The 17,884-nt window shown below is 42.6% G+C and overlaps 1 protein-coding gene across 1 annotated transcript; it reads left to right on the forward strand.

Moving 5' to 3' along the window:
• Positions 1 to 480: 480 nt before the first annotated feature.
• th2 (tyrosine hydroxylase 2) lies at positions 481 to 14,036 on the forward strand. The gene is made up of 12 exons (XM_017715405.2): positions 481 to 862; positions 2,678 to 2,855; positions 4,871 to 4,959; positions 5,553 to 5,620; positions 7,004 to 7,054; positions 7,159 to 7,304; positions 8,926 to 9,061; positions 9,154 to 9,223; positions 9,883 to 9,939; positions 10,557 to 10,652; positions 11,811 to 11,944; positions 13,762 to 14,036. Exons 1-12 carry the CDS (start codon positions 614 to 616, stop codon positions 13,925 to 13,927), a joined length of 1,440 nt encoding a protein of 479 aa, XP_017570894.1. The 5' UTR covers positions 481 to 613; the 3' UTR covers positions 13,928 to 14,036.
• The last annotated feature ends 3,848 nt before the right edge of the window (positions 14,037 to 17,884 follow it).

Genomic DNA, 17,884 nt, shown 5'->3' on the forward strand with positions numbered 1-17,884 from the left:
CCGTTTCCACTCTTTCGTTGTTAAATGAAGTCTTATAAAGACGATTCATCGCGGGTTCTTTAGTAAACGGGATGGTTCTGTTTAGAACCATATGTTCCACTTCATGCCTTAATGGCTGTTTGCACGGTGGAGCGGTTCCTCCGATTTAACGGGGAACGTGCTGTAAAGGTTCCATACAGCACCAGAAAGGGTTCCGCTATCGTTACACGCTTGACGGAGTAGAGGAACCTTTTTTGGTGCTACACAGAACCGCATAGAACCGTCTGAAGAACCATTTCACCAAGCGAAGAACCATTCGAGCATGGAGTGGTTCTGTGGAGAACTCGTGGTTCTAAACAGGACCGGCTTTGTTAAGAGCGCAGCTCGCGCGCTCCCGAGTCTCACGCCTCTGCGTCCTTTCGGTGCCTCAAAGCGAGCGTGACGCACCAACTGACCCTCACGCGCATTTCCATAAAGCTCTCGCGGGTCTGCGTATATAAGGTAATCCGGTCTGTGAGAGAGCTCAGCGCGAGCCGGCAGCCTTCATCGCCCCCCGCCCTCCTCTTCCTCCTCCCTGACCGCTCTGCGTAACCGAGTCGCCGCGGACCCCCGCGCGCTCCCAGCGCTTCTCCAGATGAAGACGGACGGCGCGGCGCAGAGCGCGCCCTTCACCGGCCGGAAGAGGAGCCTGATCGAGGACGCGCGCAGGGACAGGGACAGGGAGAGGGACAGGGCGAGCAGCTCGGCCTCTCCGGGTCCGTCTCTCAGCTCGGACAGCTTCGTGTTCGAGGAGGAGAAGAGCGCCAAGGTCACCATCAACCTGCTCTTCGCCCTGAAGAACGAGAAGAACGCGGGCTTCTTCAAGGCCGGCAAAGTGTTCGAGGTACTGGGACTGACCTTTAAAGGGGAAGCCCACCACTTTTTCAAAATTCAGGCATAGTTAATCCGCTGAGGCTGAAATCAGAATCAGTTTAAGTTTTAATTCAGATGATTTCATAAACAGAACAAAGAACTGCAGCTGGTCTACATAGGCAGATTCATATCTCTACATAGGCAGATATGAATATGCAGATATGGATGTCTGGGTAGACTCATACTACCACAGCTGTTACATACACACTCTTTTACCTCTTATTCTCCAGGACGTGTTTTGGTTTGTCTGTCTGAATCTATGTGACCAAAATCATAAGGCAGATTATTCAGTAACTGCATGAAATAAATGTACATATTTATTTATTTATTTATTGTAAAAGCCCCTCAAATGATCAGAACACATGTTTTATGATCTCCACATGTCACTACATGCTTACAATTCACTGCTGAAAGCCAAAAATCTCCGACGCTCTTTGTGTTGTTTTCTAAAAGTTATGTTTCCAGAGCAGATCACTGAAGAGACGCCGTCTGTTTATAGTTTAGAGCCCAGATTTGGGGAAAAACGGCTCGACTTTCAGTAGAAAAACAAAGTTCAGCTTCTTTTATTATAAGGGTTTAAAATGACATCACCGTCTATTAGACTGGAGAGAAGAGCTACAGCCTCACACGACGCCCAGCTTCTGAATGGAGCTTATGGAGTATGAACGTTATGAAGAACATGAGGTGCATTTTGGACCCACCGGTGGTCCCACGGAGTTAAAAGGTGGCTCTTCTGGGGTTCTTTACATAAGAAAATGGTTCTATGTGGGACCATGAACCTTCTGCATGATTAAAACTTTGCATCATGTAAGGGTTCCTCTGATTGATGGTGAATGTGCCATATATGATTCTAACCAGAGCCTTTTCGAAAAGGGTTCTGTGTAGCACCAAAAAGGGTTCTGCCATTGTTATGATGTCACGCTTGGTACAACAAAAGACCCCTTATTGGTGCTGCTTAAAAGACTACTCTGTATACCCTCTTAAAAAGGAAAGTTCTTCAAGGGTTCTTCAGGAAGGAAAATGGTTCTACATTAGACGTTAATCTGCTGTAGATGGCTCTATTTACACCTTTTTGAAAAGGGGTTCTATATAACACCAAAAAGAGTATCAAGCATGACATCGTAACAATAGCAGAACCCTTTTTGATGCTACATAGTACCCTTTTCTAAAAGGTTCTGTAGAAACATCTATAGCACGTTCTCTATGAGTGTGAACGCTTTCATGATGCAAAGAATCCTTTAATTATGCGAAAGGTTCTTTGAGTGGTCATGGTTCTGAACAGAAGAACTTACTGAAGAACCCTCGAAGAACCATCATTTTAAAGGGTGTGTGAAGAATATTACAGAATATATGAGCACGGAAAAAAACGAACATGCCGCTGCTGCCGGGAACCTCTTATCTCCATTTTTGTCGTTTTGTTATTTTTTGCTGTGTTTAAATTTCATGATGAATGGACCAAAGGAAACAGCCCAAATTTACTTGGAAATAATTCTGGTTCCATTGACTTCCATTAAAAGTTACTGCTTTGTAGATACGAGGTTTTGTTCCCACAACAGCGAAATATACTCTAGTTATACAGTTACAGAGGAGTAATACAGTGATAGAGTCAGGAGGAGATGTGAGGTCAGAGTGGTCTGGTGTTTTTCATGGTCAGACTCGTTCACTGTAGCGGTGATGGGAACCAGACGTCTGAACTCTAAAGGCTCCCTCATGGACCACTGTTCAGATTTCCACGTGAAAGTAAAGCAGGTCAGTATTTATTCCCTCTTCTTTCTCTGTGACTTAGACATTCGAAGCCAAGCTCCTCCATCTGGAGAGCCGACCAGGCAGGAGGTCCAAAAACAGCCCGTCGGACGACCTGGAGTTCTTCATGAAGTGTGAAGTGCACAGCTCTGATATCGAGATCTTCATCAACTCTTTAAAACGAGTGGCGGACGACGTGAGGATCGCGCAGGACGAGAAGGGTACATATAATAATAGGTTATCCTTAATTAATCCCACAACTGGGGAATTCTCCTCTGCATTTGGCCCATCCGTGAGATCCGTGAAACATCACATACACACTAGTGAACACACACACTAGGGGGCAGTGAGCTAGTGGGCAGCCCCATCGACAGCGCCCAGGGAGCAGGTGGGGGTTAGGTGTCTTGCTCAAGGGCACTTCAGTCATGTACTGTCAGATCAGGGGATCAAACCGGTCACAAGGCGGGTTCCCTAACCTCTAGCCCTTAAAGCCCATCACTAAGTGGCAGAACCATCATCAGAACCCAGCTGACGCACGGTCACTGTCCAGGAAAACCAGCGTCCCCGAAATAGTGACTTCACTTTTCTGTTGGTCTATTTATCACGAAACCTTCACACAATGTTGTGATCAACTGTCGCAAAAATAAATAAATAAATAAATAAAGATGGTTCTTCAAGAGCTCCTTAGTAAAGACAACGGTTCTATATAGAACCATGAACACTCAAAGAACCATTCACATGATCCTAGGCTTCTTTGCATCATGCAAGGGTTCTTCAGATTGATGGGCAATGTGTATGAATGTGCTGTAGATGGTGCTATATAGAACCTATTTGAAAACGGTTCTATACAGTGCCCAGAACGACTCTTCTATTTTTACGATGCCAAGCTGGTAACAAGATGCCACATAGAACCCTTTTCAAAAAGCTTCTTTGAAGAACCGTCTACAGCGCACTCTCCATCAGTCTGAAGAACACTTTCATAATGCAAAGAACCTTTTAATCATGCAAAGGGTTTTTTGAGTTCTTCACTAAAGAACCCTTGAAGAACCATCTGTGTAAAAAATGTGTGTACACTTAAAAAAGGTTATTCAAGGGTTCTTTATATAACCATAGAACCATTTTCATGCTTAAATAGTTCTTTACATGGTGAAATGGTTCTTCAGATTGATAGAACCAAAAAGGCTTCTGCTGTTGTAATGATGTCAATCTTATATACAACAGCAGAACCCTTTTTGGTGCTATATAGAACCATAGACAACATATTTTCCATCAAACTGAAGAGCCATTTCAGCATGCAAATGGTTCTGTGAAGTTCTAAAACTAAAAAGAACTGCTGCATTTACTAAAGAACACTTGAAGAACCATCTGTCTTTTTAACAGTGTATATACACCAATCCACTTACTGTATAGCTGCACTCTGTAGTTCTACAGTTACAGACTGTAGTCCATCTGTTTCTCTGATACTCTGTTACCCTGTTCTTCAGTGGTCAGGACCCCCATGAACCCTCACAGAGCAGGTACTATTTGGGTGGTGGATCATTCTCAGCACTGCAGTAACACTGACGTGGTGGTGGTGTGTTAGTGTGTGTTGTGCTGGTCTGAGTGGATCAGACACAGCAGTGCTGCTGGAGTTTTTAGCAGACCAACCAAAAATATTCAACTAACAATGTCCAGACAGACGGACAGACAGACAGACAGACAGACAGACAGACAGATAGATAGATAGATAGATAGATAGATAGATAGATAGATAGATAGATAGATAGATAGATAGACAGACAGAGAGAGATAGATAGACAGACAGAGAGAGAAATAGATAGACAGACAGACAGAGATAGATAGATAGATAGACAGACAGAGAGAGATAGATAGACAGACAGAGAGAGAGATAGATAGACAGACAGACAGAGATAGATAGATAGATAGATAGATAGATAGATAGATAGACAGACAGACAGACAGACAGACAGACAGACAGACAGACAGACAGACAGACAGACAGATAGATAGATAGATAGATAGATAGATAGATAGATAGATAGATAGATAGATAGAAAGAAAAGGTCTCTGTGTGTTCATGGTTCTAGATAGAACCGTTTTCTTTACTAAAGCAGCCTTGGAGAACCATCTTTTTACAGATACGATATTCAAAACCCTAAAGCACGTTTTTAAAATGTGATCATGACTTTGTTTTCATTTTTTTATTAAATTAAGAGATTTTCTTTCCCTGCTTTAGTTCCATGGTTTCCACGAAAGATCAGCGACCTGGACAAATGCAACCACCTGATTACCAAGTATGACCCTGATCTGGACCAAGACCATCCAGTAAGTAAACAAACGTCAGCCAAATCACTAGGCTGCTAATTAAAGGGCCTGTGTCTGACATTTTTTGTGCATTTTATTTTTTCCCTGAGGTAAATGTCATGATGTTTGTTTAGTTTTATGTTACCAAAACCATTTTCCATCCTCTCACAATTAAACAGGCCATTTTTGTTACTGTGCCTTTAGGACTGATATATGTAAATACGCTCTGTTCTGATTGGCTGTGCTTGCATGAGCCTCATTCAGATAGCAGCCCAGACTTCAACACTCCTTATAACTTCAGTATGAGTGGGTGGGGCTAAACTGCAGTAGACCAAATAGGGGGATATATGTAAATTATTTGGTTCGGACATCACAGAAAAAAATACCTCAAAAGAGGCTGTTTTTGTAGCTTAGTATCCACATCTGGACCGTATGGAATGGGGAGTGAATGGTACGTTTTAAAAAATGTTAGTAATGTTTACATAATACTCTTTATATAATACATAATAAGCTTTTTTATTGCTTTTTATTTTATTGTTTTTTGGTGATATGAGCCCTTTAAAGGGATCAGAACAAAGAAAATCATAATAAAGAGCGCTTTCAATTCACTGTAGGGCTTCAGTGATCCTGAATACAGAAAGAGAAGAGCACAAATCTCTGAACTGGCTTTCAACTTCAAACAGTAAGTAGAATAAACTGCATATTACAGCTGTTACTTTAAAGGAGAACTCCACCATTTTTTCAAAATTGTTAAGATGTACACAGAGTCATTCAGAGGGGTTTGGCGTGAAATGGTTGAATGTAGAGACGTCTTTACAGTGGTGGTGATGGGAACCAGGTGTCACCATGACTACAACACAAATATAGCCACTTTATTTACTGTCCAAAACCACCAGTGAACCTACATTTTTCTTCCTTTTATATAGAATTTACATTCACAGCATTTAGCAGACGCTCTTATCCATGAGAAGTGCTTTGTCTGTCTAGAGAAAGTATCTTTGGTAGTTACCAGTAGGTTAGAGAGGAAGACGGTCCTGAGCTCATACATTGAATACATTACAATACACTACACTACACTACAATACAATACACTACAATACACTACACTACACTACAATACACTACAATACAATACAATACACTACACTACACTACACTACACTACACTACAATACACTACACTACACTACACTACAATACAATACAATACACTATACTACACTACACTACACTACACTACAATACACTACAATACAATACAATACAATACACTACAATACACTACACTACACTACACTACACTACACTACAATACACTACACTACACTACAATACACTACAATACAATACAATACACTACACTACACTACAATACACTACACTATAATACACTACACTACACTACACTACACTACACTACACTACAATACACTACAAACTGCCTGCAGGAATGTTGATTATAGTGAAATAGTGTTAAATCTGAAAAAAATAAGGGAGACTGTTCTGCCCCACAACACCTGTCAACAAACTGTCCACCATAAATGTTTTGTGAAAACATTGTTTCTGCCAAAATTTTCTCAAAACTATCGAAAAACAGGCATCAGGCAGGGAATTCACAACCGCTGAGGGAGCTTTTAGAGGTGGACGTCTGGTTCCTATCATCATCACAGCGTTTCACACCAAACCGCTCAGAATGAGTTCATTCACATCAGAGTTCATTCACATATCACTCTTGCTGGAAGAAAATCTCGTATCGCCGTCTTTGCCATTTTTCAGTTTTTTGACAGAATTTGAAAGTACCTGTTGTTCTTTACACTGTGTGTAAATTTCGTGAACAGACCAAAAGAAACGGCCCAACATGACTTGGAAAAATTCTGATTCCATTCACTTACATTAAAAGTTAAGGAGGTTTTTCCCTTCTCCTGTAAAGTTACCACTTTGGCTTTTCATGATTTCATTATATACAAATTTGGAAAAATTGGTGATTTTCTCCATTAAAACAGGAGAAAAAGGAATAGCACAGCTTGTGTTTTAAAAAAAATATATATCCTTCCATTCCTTGCAGTGGTGACCCGCTACCGTACGTTGAGTACACTCCAGAGGAGGTTGCCACTTGGTAGGTCAACAACAGCAAACACACGACTTTGGGTTCTATAACGTGTCAAAGGGAAATAAAGGCATCGTGGCCAAGTGTGAATGCCACGTTTTATGGTTTGACAGGAGGGAAGTGTACAGGACTCTGACTGCTATCTACTCAAGTCACGCATGCAGGCAGTTCCTGGAGGGCCTGCAGCAGCTGGAGAGGGAATGCGGATATGGAGAGGACAAAATCCCTCAGCTCAGAGACGTGTCGGCTTTCCTGAAAGGTAATATGCGCAAGCCACTCCCGCAGAAGCACAATGAGTGAGAAATCCTTAAAAATGCACTTACAGCAGTGAAACCAGATCATGCTGAACATTTCTAACCCTCTATTGCCCGGTGTTGCCTGTAACACTGGGGAGCGATGATGAGGCGGGTGCATACGCTGAGAGAAGTGAGATTTATTAGGGGGTAAATCCATAATCAGGGTCTAGACAGTCCAGGGTCAAAGAGCCAACACGGAGAGATCGATGGGCAGACATGACAACAAGGAACACAGGCTAAACACAAAAACAGAGACTAGGAAAAAATAACGGAGGCCAGAAGATACGACACCAAACGATACCATACATACAAAGAATCCACTACAAAGACCAGCAAACAACTAGGGAAAAACACAGGGCTTAAATACAGAGACAAGGGTTAATAAGACACAATGTGATAAACACAGGCGGAACAATTAAAGGCAGGGTCTGGAAACAAGGTGGGCAGGAACTGGAACAAACACGGAAGCAAAACAAAAGCACATGGAGGACTGGGAGGGGGCCAATCGTGACAGCAACAACTACTTCATCTCAATTTTACTAAAAAGTTGTGATATAAAATCTGTTTTCCTCTTTAATTGTGGAAAAAGGGTCTTTTACTTTGAAAGGACAAACAATTGATGACATCACACGACCGGGGCGTCTTAGTATGACGTTGTTATCACCATATATTCCGAATGCCAATCGAAAACCTATTCATTTACAATATTTGTGAACATTCGTCATATGTTTTTAATAAAAAGATGTTTTAGAGTCATTTTGGAGATTTTATGATACTTTAAAAAATATTTCCATTATTTAAGCAATTTTAAACAACAAAACCACATCGAAACATTCTTATCATGTTTATGGAATAGTTCATGCAATAGAGGGTTAAAACTACGATCATTCGTTTAGCTTATTTTGTCAGGGACCATGCATTAAATACATGAGTCTCAAAAGAGAAGAGATGCTTTGCAACATCTACGTTTATAACTTTAGCTTTGTTAAGTCAATCGAATCGTTCACTCTCCAGCTCCTACAGTCCAATATAGACGCTGAGCTGCAAAATCAGCCCACGGTTTTTAAGCTCTTACAAAAAGCCACACATTTACATTTATCCTGTTAATACAGTGTACAGCAGTTTAGCCCCGCCCACTCATGCTGAAGCTATAAGACGTGTTTCAGCTCAGACTGCTTTTACAAAGGGTGGCCAATCAGAGCAGAGCTCATTTACATATTTCACTCTTGAAGGCACAGGAACAAAATCAGCCTGTTTTATTCTAAGGGCTGAAAAGAGGATGTAAATATTATGACCACAAAAAGACCTCAGAACTATGAAATAACACTCAGGGACTTACAAGGTGACTCACAGCAGCTTATTTTATTGTGTTTTCAGTCATTTTTAAAATCATTTTAACAACAAAATCTAAAAGAACCATCCACGGAAAGTTTCTTGAAGGAGCCAAAAGGGGTTCTGTGCTCCAAAGAACCCTTTCTGGCCCCTTTAATTTTAATCATGATTGAAAAAGTTGCATGTACCAGTCGGGTGATCTCTGACTGGGTCATACGTCAGTTTAATCCACGGTTCTGATTGGGTTTACAGATAGAACGGGCTTTCAGTTGCGTCCAGTGGCCGGGCTGCTGTCTGCGCGCGACTTCTTGGCGAGCCTGGCGTTCCGAGTGTTCCAGTGCACCCAGTATATTCGGCATTCCTCAGCCCCCATGCACTCGCCTGAGCCGTACGTACCCTTACAGACTTCACAGAGACTGTATCAGACATTAAGGAACGTGGTTGGACCGTGTTAAGCTTGTCGGATTGTGTTTTTAACAGAGACTGCTGTCATGAACTGCTTGGTCACATCCCCATGCTCACAGACAGGGAGTTCGCTCAGTTCTCACAGGTACACTCGGCTTAGTTCACTTTGTACAGCTTAATGGCTTATTATACAGTTATAATGTAGTAATTACACACACACATTCCAGGAATATGTGTATTCATTCTAGACATTAAAGAGGAATTCCACCAAATGTTCCAAATTTCAGCATAATTCAATCACTGAGGTGTATTCAGAGTGATTTGGTGTGAAATGGTTCACATGTCCTTACAGTGGTGGTGATGGGAACCAGGGGTCGCCATGACTACAACACAGATACAGACATTTTATTTACTATCCGGAACCACCAGTGAACCTACACATCTTCTGAGGTTTATATGGAATGCTAATGATTGTGAAATAGTGCAAAACCTGAAAAAATAAGTTTTATTTAAGGACTATTTTGCCTCCTGCATGTACCTCTCTGCCAGGAACGAATAAAAAAAAAGATGATTTATGCTAAAACCTCAGTCTCAGACATGAGGCAGCGAATTCATAACCATTTCATGTAGTAACTCTCTGTGACGGAGCATTTAGAGGTGGACGTCTGGTTCCTATCACCATCACTGTGAACACAGCGTTTCACACCAAACCACCCTGAACGACGACCGTTTAATTATGCAGAAATGCGGAAAAACCACTGGAATTCCCCTTTAGACTCCTGAACACCATATTTTGTTTCATAGGAGATCGGTCTCGCCTCCCTTGGAGCGTCTGATGAAGATATTGAGAAGCTGTCCACAGTAAGCATCTTAATGAAGGTCTTTGCTGACCTCTAGTGTTGTGTTTGGTGAAGTACATTCAGAATTTGTCAGCCTTTTCCTTCATTCCTTTTTTCTTGCATTAATTAGTGCACACACCTTCTAAGCCGCTTCTCCTTCTGGGTCACTGGTGCGGGGGGGGGGGGGGGGGGGCGGGGGGGGGGGGGGTTGGGGTGCTGGAACCTATCCCAGCGGTCATCGAGTGGAAGGCAGGATACACCCTGGACAGGTCGCCAGTTCATTGCAGGGCAGACAGACAGATTCACTCACAGCTAGGGGAAATTTAGCATGTCCAATTGGCCTGACTGCATGTCATTGGACTGTGGGAGGAAACCGGAGAACCCGAAGGAAACCCATGCAGACACGGGGAGAACATGCAAACTCCACACCGAGAGGACGCTGGTCACCCGGCCCGGGGAATCAAACCCAGGCCCTCCTTCTTTAATTAACACTGTATGAATAATTAGGTGTAGGAGTGGTTAGTATAGAAAATGTTCTGCCAGAAACGAATCTGTAAACATTCACCTTTACCTAAAGGGGAGCGAACGTCAGGTGCGAAACGGCATGTGTAATGGGAGTGTCTGTATCCTCTGTTACAGCTGTACTGGTTCACTGTTGAGTTCGGGCTGTGTAAGCAGAACGGGGCAGTGAAGGCCTACGGTGCTGGCCTGTTGTCCTCCTACGGAGAACTTCTGGTGAGACAACATTCGATTTCATTAGGCCCAGTTCCATTTCTTTCTACCCGTTGTTTTTCAGCGCCGCTCTGTAGGCGACCCTGCCCGTCTGCAGGGACAGCAGAGGAGGGGAAAGTTCAGCTCCTCACTGCTGGGCTTTAGTTACATTTAGGGATCATACGCCTTCAAAGAGGGGGGTAATTATTTATTATCACCCACCCCCAATTCTTCACTGATATGAAGCTGAAGTCAGATATTCTCCAGATTCTTGTTCAAATTTTACGTTCCACCTTAAATGGGTGGAATTTAAGGTGGGATGGTAAATTTAGCCAGCTACTGAGCATATTACTAACCATTTTTTTTTTGTGCTTGTTATGAATATAAGGCCCATAATACATTGAAACCACATTAAACTATGATAATACAATGATTATCATCACTTTTAAGGGAGAAAATACATTGGTGGATTTTCATTGGTTGCTTGTTAAGCCGTCTTGCCAGTTGTCCCTTTATTCTCACAACACTCTGTTTGGAGTGTCTCTGAAAAACCTCCATTTGGAGGCCCATGTAGCCCCAACACTTCGCCCCACCTCTCTATCTCAACAACAATTGGGACGCCCTACCCCTCGGCTAAGAGGTCGGGCGAGGGATGAAATGTCTGGGATGAGGGATGAAATGGTCTGAGTGGATCAGACACAGCAGTGCTGCTGGAGTTTTTAAACAGCTCAGTGTTGCCGCTGGACTGATAACAGTCCACCAACCAAAAATATCCAGCCGACAGTGTCCTGTGACCACAGATGAAGGACTGGAGGATGACCAACACAAACTGTGCAGCAGCAGATGAGCTGTCGTCTCTGACTTTACATCTACAAGGTGGAACGACAAGGTAGGAGTGTCTAATAGAGTGGACAGTGAGTGGACACAGTGTTTAAAAACTCCAGCAGCACTGCTGTGTCTGATCCACTCGCACCAGCACAACACACACTAACACACCACCACCACGTCAGTGTTACTGCAGTGCTGTGAATAGCACCCAAATAGTACCTGCTCTGTGAGGGTCTATGGGGGTCCTGAGCACTGAAGAACAGGGTAACAGCTTAACTTTGAATCTTGACCTCGTCTCTGAAGACTTTGTGCTGGCTTCAAATTCATGTAACCATGGCGTGTCCTCTGTTCTAGTACGCTCTCTCCAATGAACCTGAATACAAACCATTCAACCCTGTTGAGACGGCGGTCCAGCCCTACCAGGATCAGACATTCCAGCCCGTGTACTTTGTGTCCCAAAGCTTCGAGGACGCCAAGAACAAGATGAGGTGAGAACAGTCTGAGGGAAAAAGAGGTTTGTATACAGGAGTATATAACATAACTGCAGTGCCACTCCAACGACTGGACAAACCTGATTTAATGTGCATTAAGATACTGAAACAAATCTAAACACCCAATATCAGTGTGCGAGAGACCCCCTGGTGCTTGTGGGGAGGGGGTGTCCCATGTTGGCATTGGCAATTTGCTACAGGGCCACCTCGAGGCAAACCAGTGCAACATCACTCGCTGATTAACGATATCAAAGACAGATGCTTGCTATTTTGTCAGTGAAGCAGGCTAAACAATGACCGTTCCCTGAATTTGTATTTTACCCTATCAGTATATGTTCATTTTCAGGGAAACCCAGAGTTTTGATTTTGAGACATTCAGGGGATCCAAGAGGTTAATTAGGAAGTCTTGGACCCCCCAGAACCCCCCTGTATTTCACACCTTGCTCAAGAACGGTTTTCTCCAGCCAAAAAAGTCTCAGCTCATGTGTTTCTTCAAGATCTTCTTCAAGAAGACTGTAATATAGAAGGTTTTATTTAACATTTTCATAGTTTTGAAGGGGTCACTTATTATAAAACAAAGAAAATCCTTCTATGGGTAAGTTAAGTGATACTTTTTCAATCCCACAACTGGGGAAATTCCACCTCTGCATTTAACCATCCGTGAAGCGAAACACCACATACACACTAGTGAATACGCACACACAAGAAGAAGAAGAAGAAGAAGAAGAAGAAGAAGAAGAAGACGACGACACTGAACTTGTTTTTAGTTGAATGTTACTTTAAGACAGACTGAGCATTTACAAAGCATCTGCAGTGGACCATCCAAATAAAGTGTTACCCAAAGTTTAGATAGTTCTATACTGTCCTGGTTGCTACAGTAATGTTACAGTAGTCCATGAGGAGCTCTTATTTAGGTGCTTTTGAACGTTTTCCTAATGCAGAAAGCCAAAGTTAGCTGCTTTCTTAAGCAAAACGAACAAGAATAGCATGAAGGTTCGAGCAGCGTTTCTTATAGGCTGATTATTGAGTGCAGCATCATATCATAACGGATTGGTAACCGTCTCGATGGCAGACTATCTCACTTTGTTCAACTGGGCAGTGAAGACCCAGAGAGCAACCATATATTGGTCCGCTGGCATGATAAGGCTGGCACCCCGCTGACTGTTTGCCACCGCAGGTCCACCCTCGGACCATCCAGATTACTGTCCTGCATACAAGCTCTAATTCGGTTTTAATCTCGAACAGATTTTAAATGCACAGAGAATTTTATTTTGGAAAATAAGACAAATATTACAAACAACCAGAAAAAAAAAATTATATAAATGATCTAAAATGAACTTATAGAAAATGTTGTTGGTGGCAAATTATTTACTAAACTAATTTACAAAGCATAACTAAAGAAAGTAAGGAAGGAAAAATAAGAAAATTAGACTGTGAATGGACAATAAGCAACAATCAGTGGAATTTTGTCCAATACTCCACTTTACGACCAGTGGGCTGCCCAGAAAACGCTGAGCAAACACCAGCGGACCACCAGCATTGCCATCAGCAGGCCAACAGTGGTCCACTATTCTCTAGCTATCAGCGGATTGCCCACACTTCACAGGAGTGAAGAGTGTCCCTTGTCCCTACGTTTACATGGATGTATTCTATTCTGATTGAGCTACTCAGATTATCATCAGATTATAGGCTGCGTGTAAACGAGGCTAATGAGAAGTAATATAGCCTGTGACAAACATCTTTTGAAAGGAAAACTTGCTTTGTGTATCTGTAATTGTGAGAGATTGAATATGAATGCTATTGTTGCTCTACAGGCAATATTCATCCACCATCCAGAAGCCTTTCTCCATCAGATATGACCCCTACACCTGCTGCATAGAGGTCCTGGACAACCCCTGCAAGATCCAGAACGTTCTGGGCCAGATGAGGGAAGAACTGAAGATTCTACACAGTGCATTAGAGAGACTGGGCCAATGCTGAGCCTTGATTGATGATTTATCACAAAAGGATTCAGGAAATATATATGTGTATATACACTCATCAGCCACTTTATTAGGTACACCTTGCAAGTAAAAGGTTGGACCCCCTTTTGCCTTCAGAACTGCCTTAATTCTTCATGGCAGACTTTCAACAAGGTGTTGGAAACGTTCCTCAGAGATGCTGGTTGGTTATTTGAGTTCCTGTTGTCTTTCTATTATCTGGAACCAGTCTGCCCATTCTCCTCTGACCTCTCACATCAACAAGGCATTTTCGTCCACACGACTGACCGCTCACTGGATATTTCCTCTTTTTCGGACCGTTCTCTGTGAACCCTAGAGATGGTTGTGTGTGAAAATCCCAGCAGATCAGCAGTTTCTGAAATACTCAGACCAGCCTGTCTGGCACCAACAACCACACCACGTTCAAAGTCCCTTAAATCCCCTTTCTTCCCCGTTCTGATGCTCGGTCTGCACTTCAGCAAGTTGTCTTGACCACCTCTACAGGCCTAAATGCATTGAGTTGCAGGCGTGTGATTGGCTGATTAGCTATTTGTGTTAACGAGCAACTGAACCTAATAAAGTGGCCAGTGAGTGTATAGAGAGAGATTTATATGATGAGTATTCTTCTTCAGTACACCTTTAAATATGTCTGTGTCAGCAAGCTGCAATGAACAGAAAATAATATTTATTTTGACTATTCAACTGATATCCAGCTTTCTTCTGTATTGGGTATTAAGTTTCATTGGGTTGTCTGAGAAATGTTCAAGGAAAGTGTGAGTGAGTCTGTAACTGCGCTCGAGTTACACTGTGAGTTACACTTGCACCTAAACATTTGCATACATACACTGAGTTACCAGTTTATTAGCCTTGCACAGCAATTCATACATAATATAGCCAAAAATATGTGGACACTCCGACTAATTATGGTGTTTGGAAGTTTAACCACACACATGGCAGTACAGCGGGTCATACTGAAGAGCTCAGTGACTTTAAATGAGGCGCTGTCATAGGACACAAGCATTTTCTTGACATTCTGTTCACTGTAAGTGCTATTATTGTTAAATAGAAGCATGTTGGAGCAACAGCAGCTCAGATTTGAAGTAGCAGACATTTAGTGATGCTGCCAAGTGCTGAGGCATGTAGCACATAAACATCAAATATCCTCTGCTGCATCACTCACTACAAGTTTTCTCCAACCTGCCTCTGGAATCAACATCATCACAAGAACTGAGCATTGGGAGCTTCAGGAAATGGGTTTCAATGGCTTTCAGTTGCTACACACAAGCCTAAATTCCCTCGTGCGAGGACCAAGCAGTGGCTGGAGTGGTTTAAAGCACATCACCACTGGACTCTAGAGCAGCGGAAATATGTTATCTAGAGTGATTAATCACGCTTCGTTATCTGATAGCCTAACGGACAAATCTGAGTTTGGCAAACGCCAGGAGAACGTTACCTACCGGAGTGCTTAGTCCAACAGTAAAGTTTGGTGGAGGAGGGATAATGGGCTGGGGCTGTTTTTCAGGGTTTGGGCTCTTAGTTCCAGTGAAGGGTGATGACAATGCTACAGAACACAAAGCCACTTCACACAATTATATGCAACAGGCTTTGTGGCAATAGTCTGGGGAAGAGCCTTTCTTGGCTGACTGTGACTGTGTCCCTGTGCACAAAGCCTGCTCCTCAACCCCACTGAACATCTTTGGGATGAACTGGAATGTCGATCGAGAGTCAAGCCTTCTTGTTTACAGCAGTGCCTGACCCCACAAATGCTCTTTTGACTGAATGGCCTAAAAGTTACTAACACAATCTTGGGGAAAGCGCTCCCAGAAGAGTGGAGGCTGTTATGATTATGTTATGATTGTGAAGCTCTTATGTGTGTGATTGTCAGGTGTCCACAAACTTTTGGCCATACAGTGTGCACTGTGGGCCTACAGTAAGTGGTATAAATCAGATAGAATTATCCACAGTGTTCCCAAAAATGGCACATTCTGTAGGTAACAAAAGATTTATGTAGTGAGGAACGTGACAACCGTGACAGAACGTTGGCAAATACTCCACTCAACCTAAAAAAATGTAGTTGACATCAGACCTAAGCTGCCAAATTTGTGAAAGGATATTGGCTAAAAGCTACTGGGAATTATTCCAATCACAATGACAGCCAGAAAACCCAAATTTAGAGTATTTTGATCATTTCACATAATGTTCATTACGCATGCCTATGAAATGTCACACTAATTGGACAGACTGTAATTTTTTTAAGTAGTCTGAATGGGCTAAAATATGCATATCGGAAAAACGGATGTCAACCTGCATAGCAGGAGGCAACACTAGGCACAACAAGCAGAACCAAGTCACAATGTGCCTGACTGCACCAACTGAGACTGTACCAGTCTATTGGCCCTACAGCTTATCTAACAGGGCAGTGACCGCATTGCTTCGCTTCACTACCTTTGCTCGGTCTGTGCCTGCTGTAAGCGGATGAATAGCATTCAAGTCTCATGAGATCCGTGCCAAACGTGAACCAAAGAGAGTCACAGAAAGATGACCAGCACCATTTTCTGAGAGTGTGTCCTTGATTCCTTGGTTAAGGCAGCATTTCGTGCTGTGGACGTTGTTGTTGTATAATACTGGGTGATCCTGAACTTCAACAGTGAGATGTTCAGAATGTTCGCTTTGTTTCACTGCTGTGACGGCAAGTCCTAGGAAAACTGAACGTTCTGCTGACCGAACCAGTGGCAGAATTTTCCATTGCTGCTCCATTGAAAATCACAGAGTATCCGATTTGCTGCCAACATGAGGAAGCATGACATGACCCCAGACCCACTTCCTAGTAAAGGCTAGTGATGCCCTACACTCTCAGTAATAAAGGTACTAAACTGTCACTGGGACAGTTTTCCCCTCGTCACTGGGGTGGAACCCTCAAGGATTTATCTCAGTACCTTTAGTCAGGGAACATAACTGAACCATAATCCACTGAGATGATCTGTTCTAAGCTGTGCTGACTCCACACACCCCGCCTCGCCTCGCCTCCAGGCTTTTATTCTACTGCTGTGTTTTAAATCATTCAGTTATGAAAAGGTACAAATACCAACTTTTGACCTGGAGAAACTGATTTAAGGTTCACAATCAGACCTTAAAACCACCGTAGAACCTTTGAGGGAACATTTACATTGTTTGTAGCTTGATTAAGGAATAATGTACCTGCACAGAACCGTGTTGGGGTGGAGTTTCAATTTCAAAAGTAAAAAGTAATCCAGGACTAAAAGTTTTAACTCAATGTACATTTTATAGTAATTGAGACTGAAGAGTGCATTGACATAGCTGGGAAAACGGAAAATGTTCATGGAATACTGTGTAAAAAATAAATAAATAAAACCTAAGCTAAAAAAAAAAAAACATTTTAGGCCAAAACCTTATAACAAAACTATTACAAGTATCAGGCAATGCATTCATAATCATTTGGTGTAGTAACTTAATGGGATGTAGCTTTTAAAGCCATTAAATGCTTTGGATGTCTGGTTCCTAGTACTGTACTGGTGAACAATGTTGGCTTGGTAAATGTAACGAGTCCTTTTGAGGGGCAGGAGGAGTGAGGACATCGGGGGCAGGTGTGGAACTACACACTGCAGAGGCAGATGGTGATGATAGTAGGCAGGGATGGCTCATCGTCTCATGAGACCTCGAGCAGCACTGGGAAAAATACAGTGTACGCAATCACAGTGATTTCCTGCACAGCTCTATTTCGGCTCATTTTTGGTATGTAGGTGTTTGTTTTAAATATGATGGCAGATATTGAGCTTATTACGTTGTTTTTTTAAGTCATTACATATTCAGAGGCTATTCATGCATCTAATTTCTGCATCCGCGGTGGAACGGTGCCCAATTTGAGTTGCCTCGGGAATTGGGGTCTGCGGCCTCTGGGCCTTGGCTACACTGGCCTGGTCAATAATCCATCCTTGCT

Source organism: Pygocentrus nattereri, chromosome 1 (assembly GCF_015220715.1).
Source record: "Pygocentrus nattereri isolate fPygNat1 chromosome 1, fPygNat1.pri, whole genome shotgun sequence".
In the NCBI taxonomy this organism is placed as follows: domain Eukaryota; kingdom Metazoa; phylum Chordata; class Actinopteri; order Characiformes; family Serrasalmidae; genus Pygocentrus; species Pygocentrus nattereri.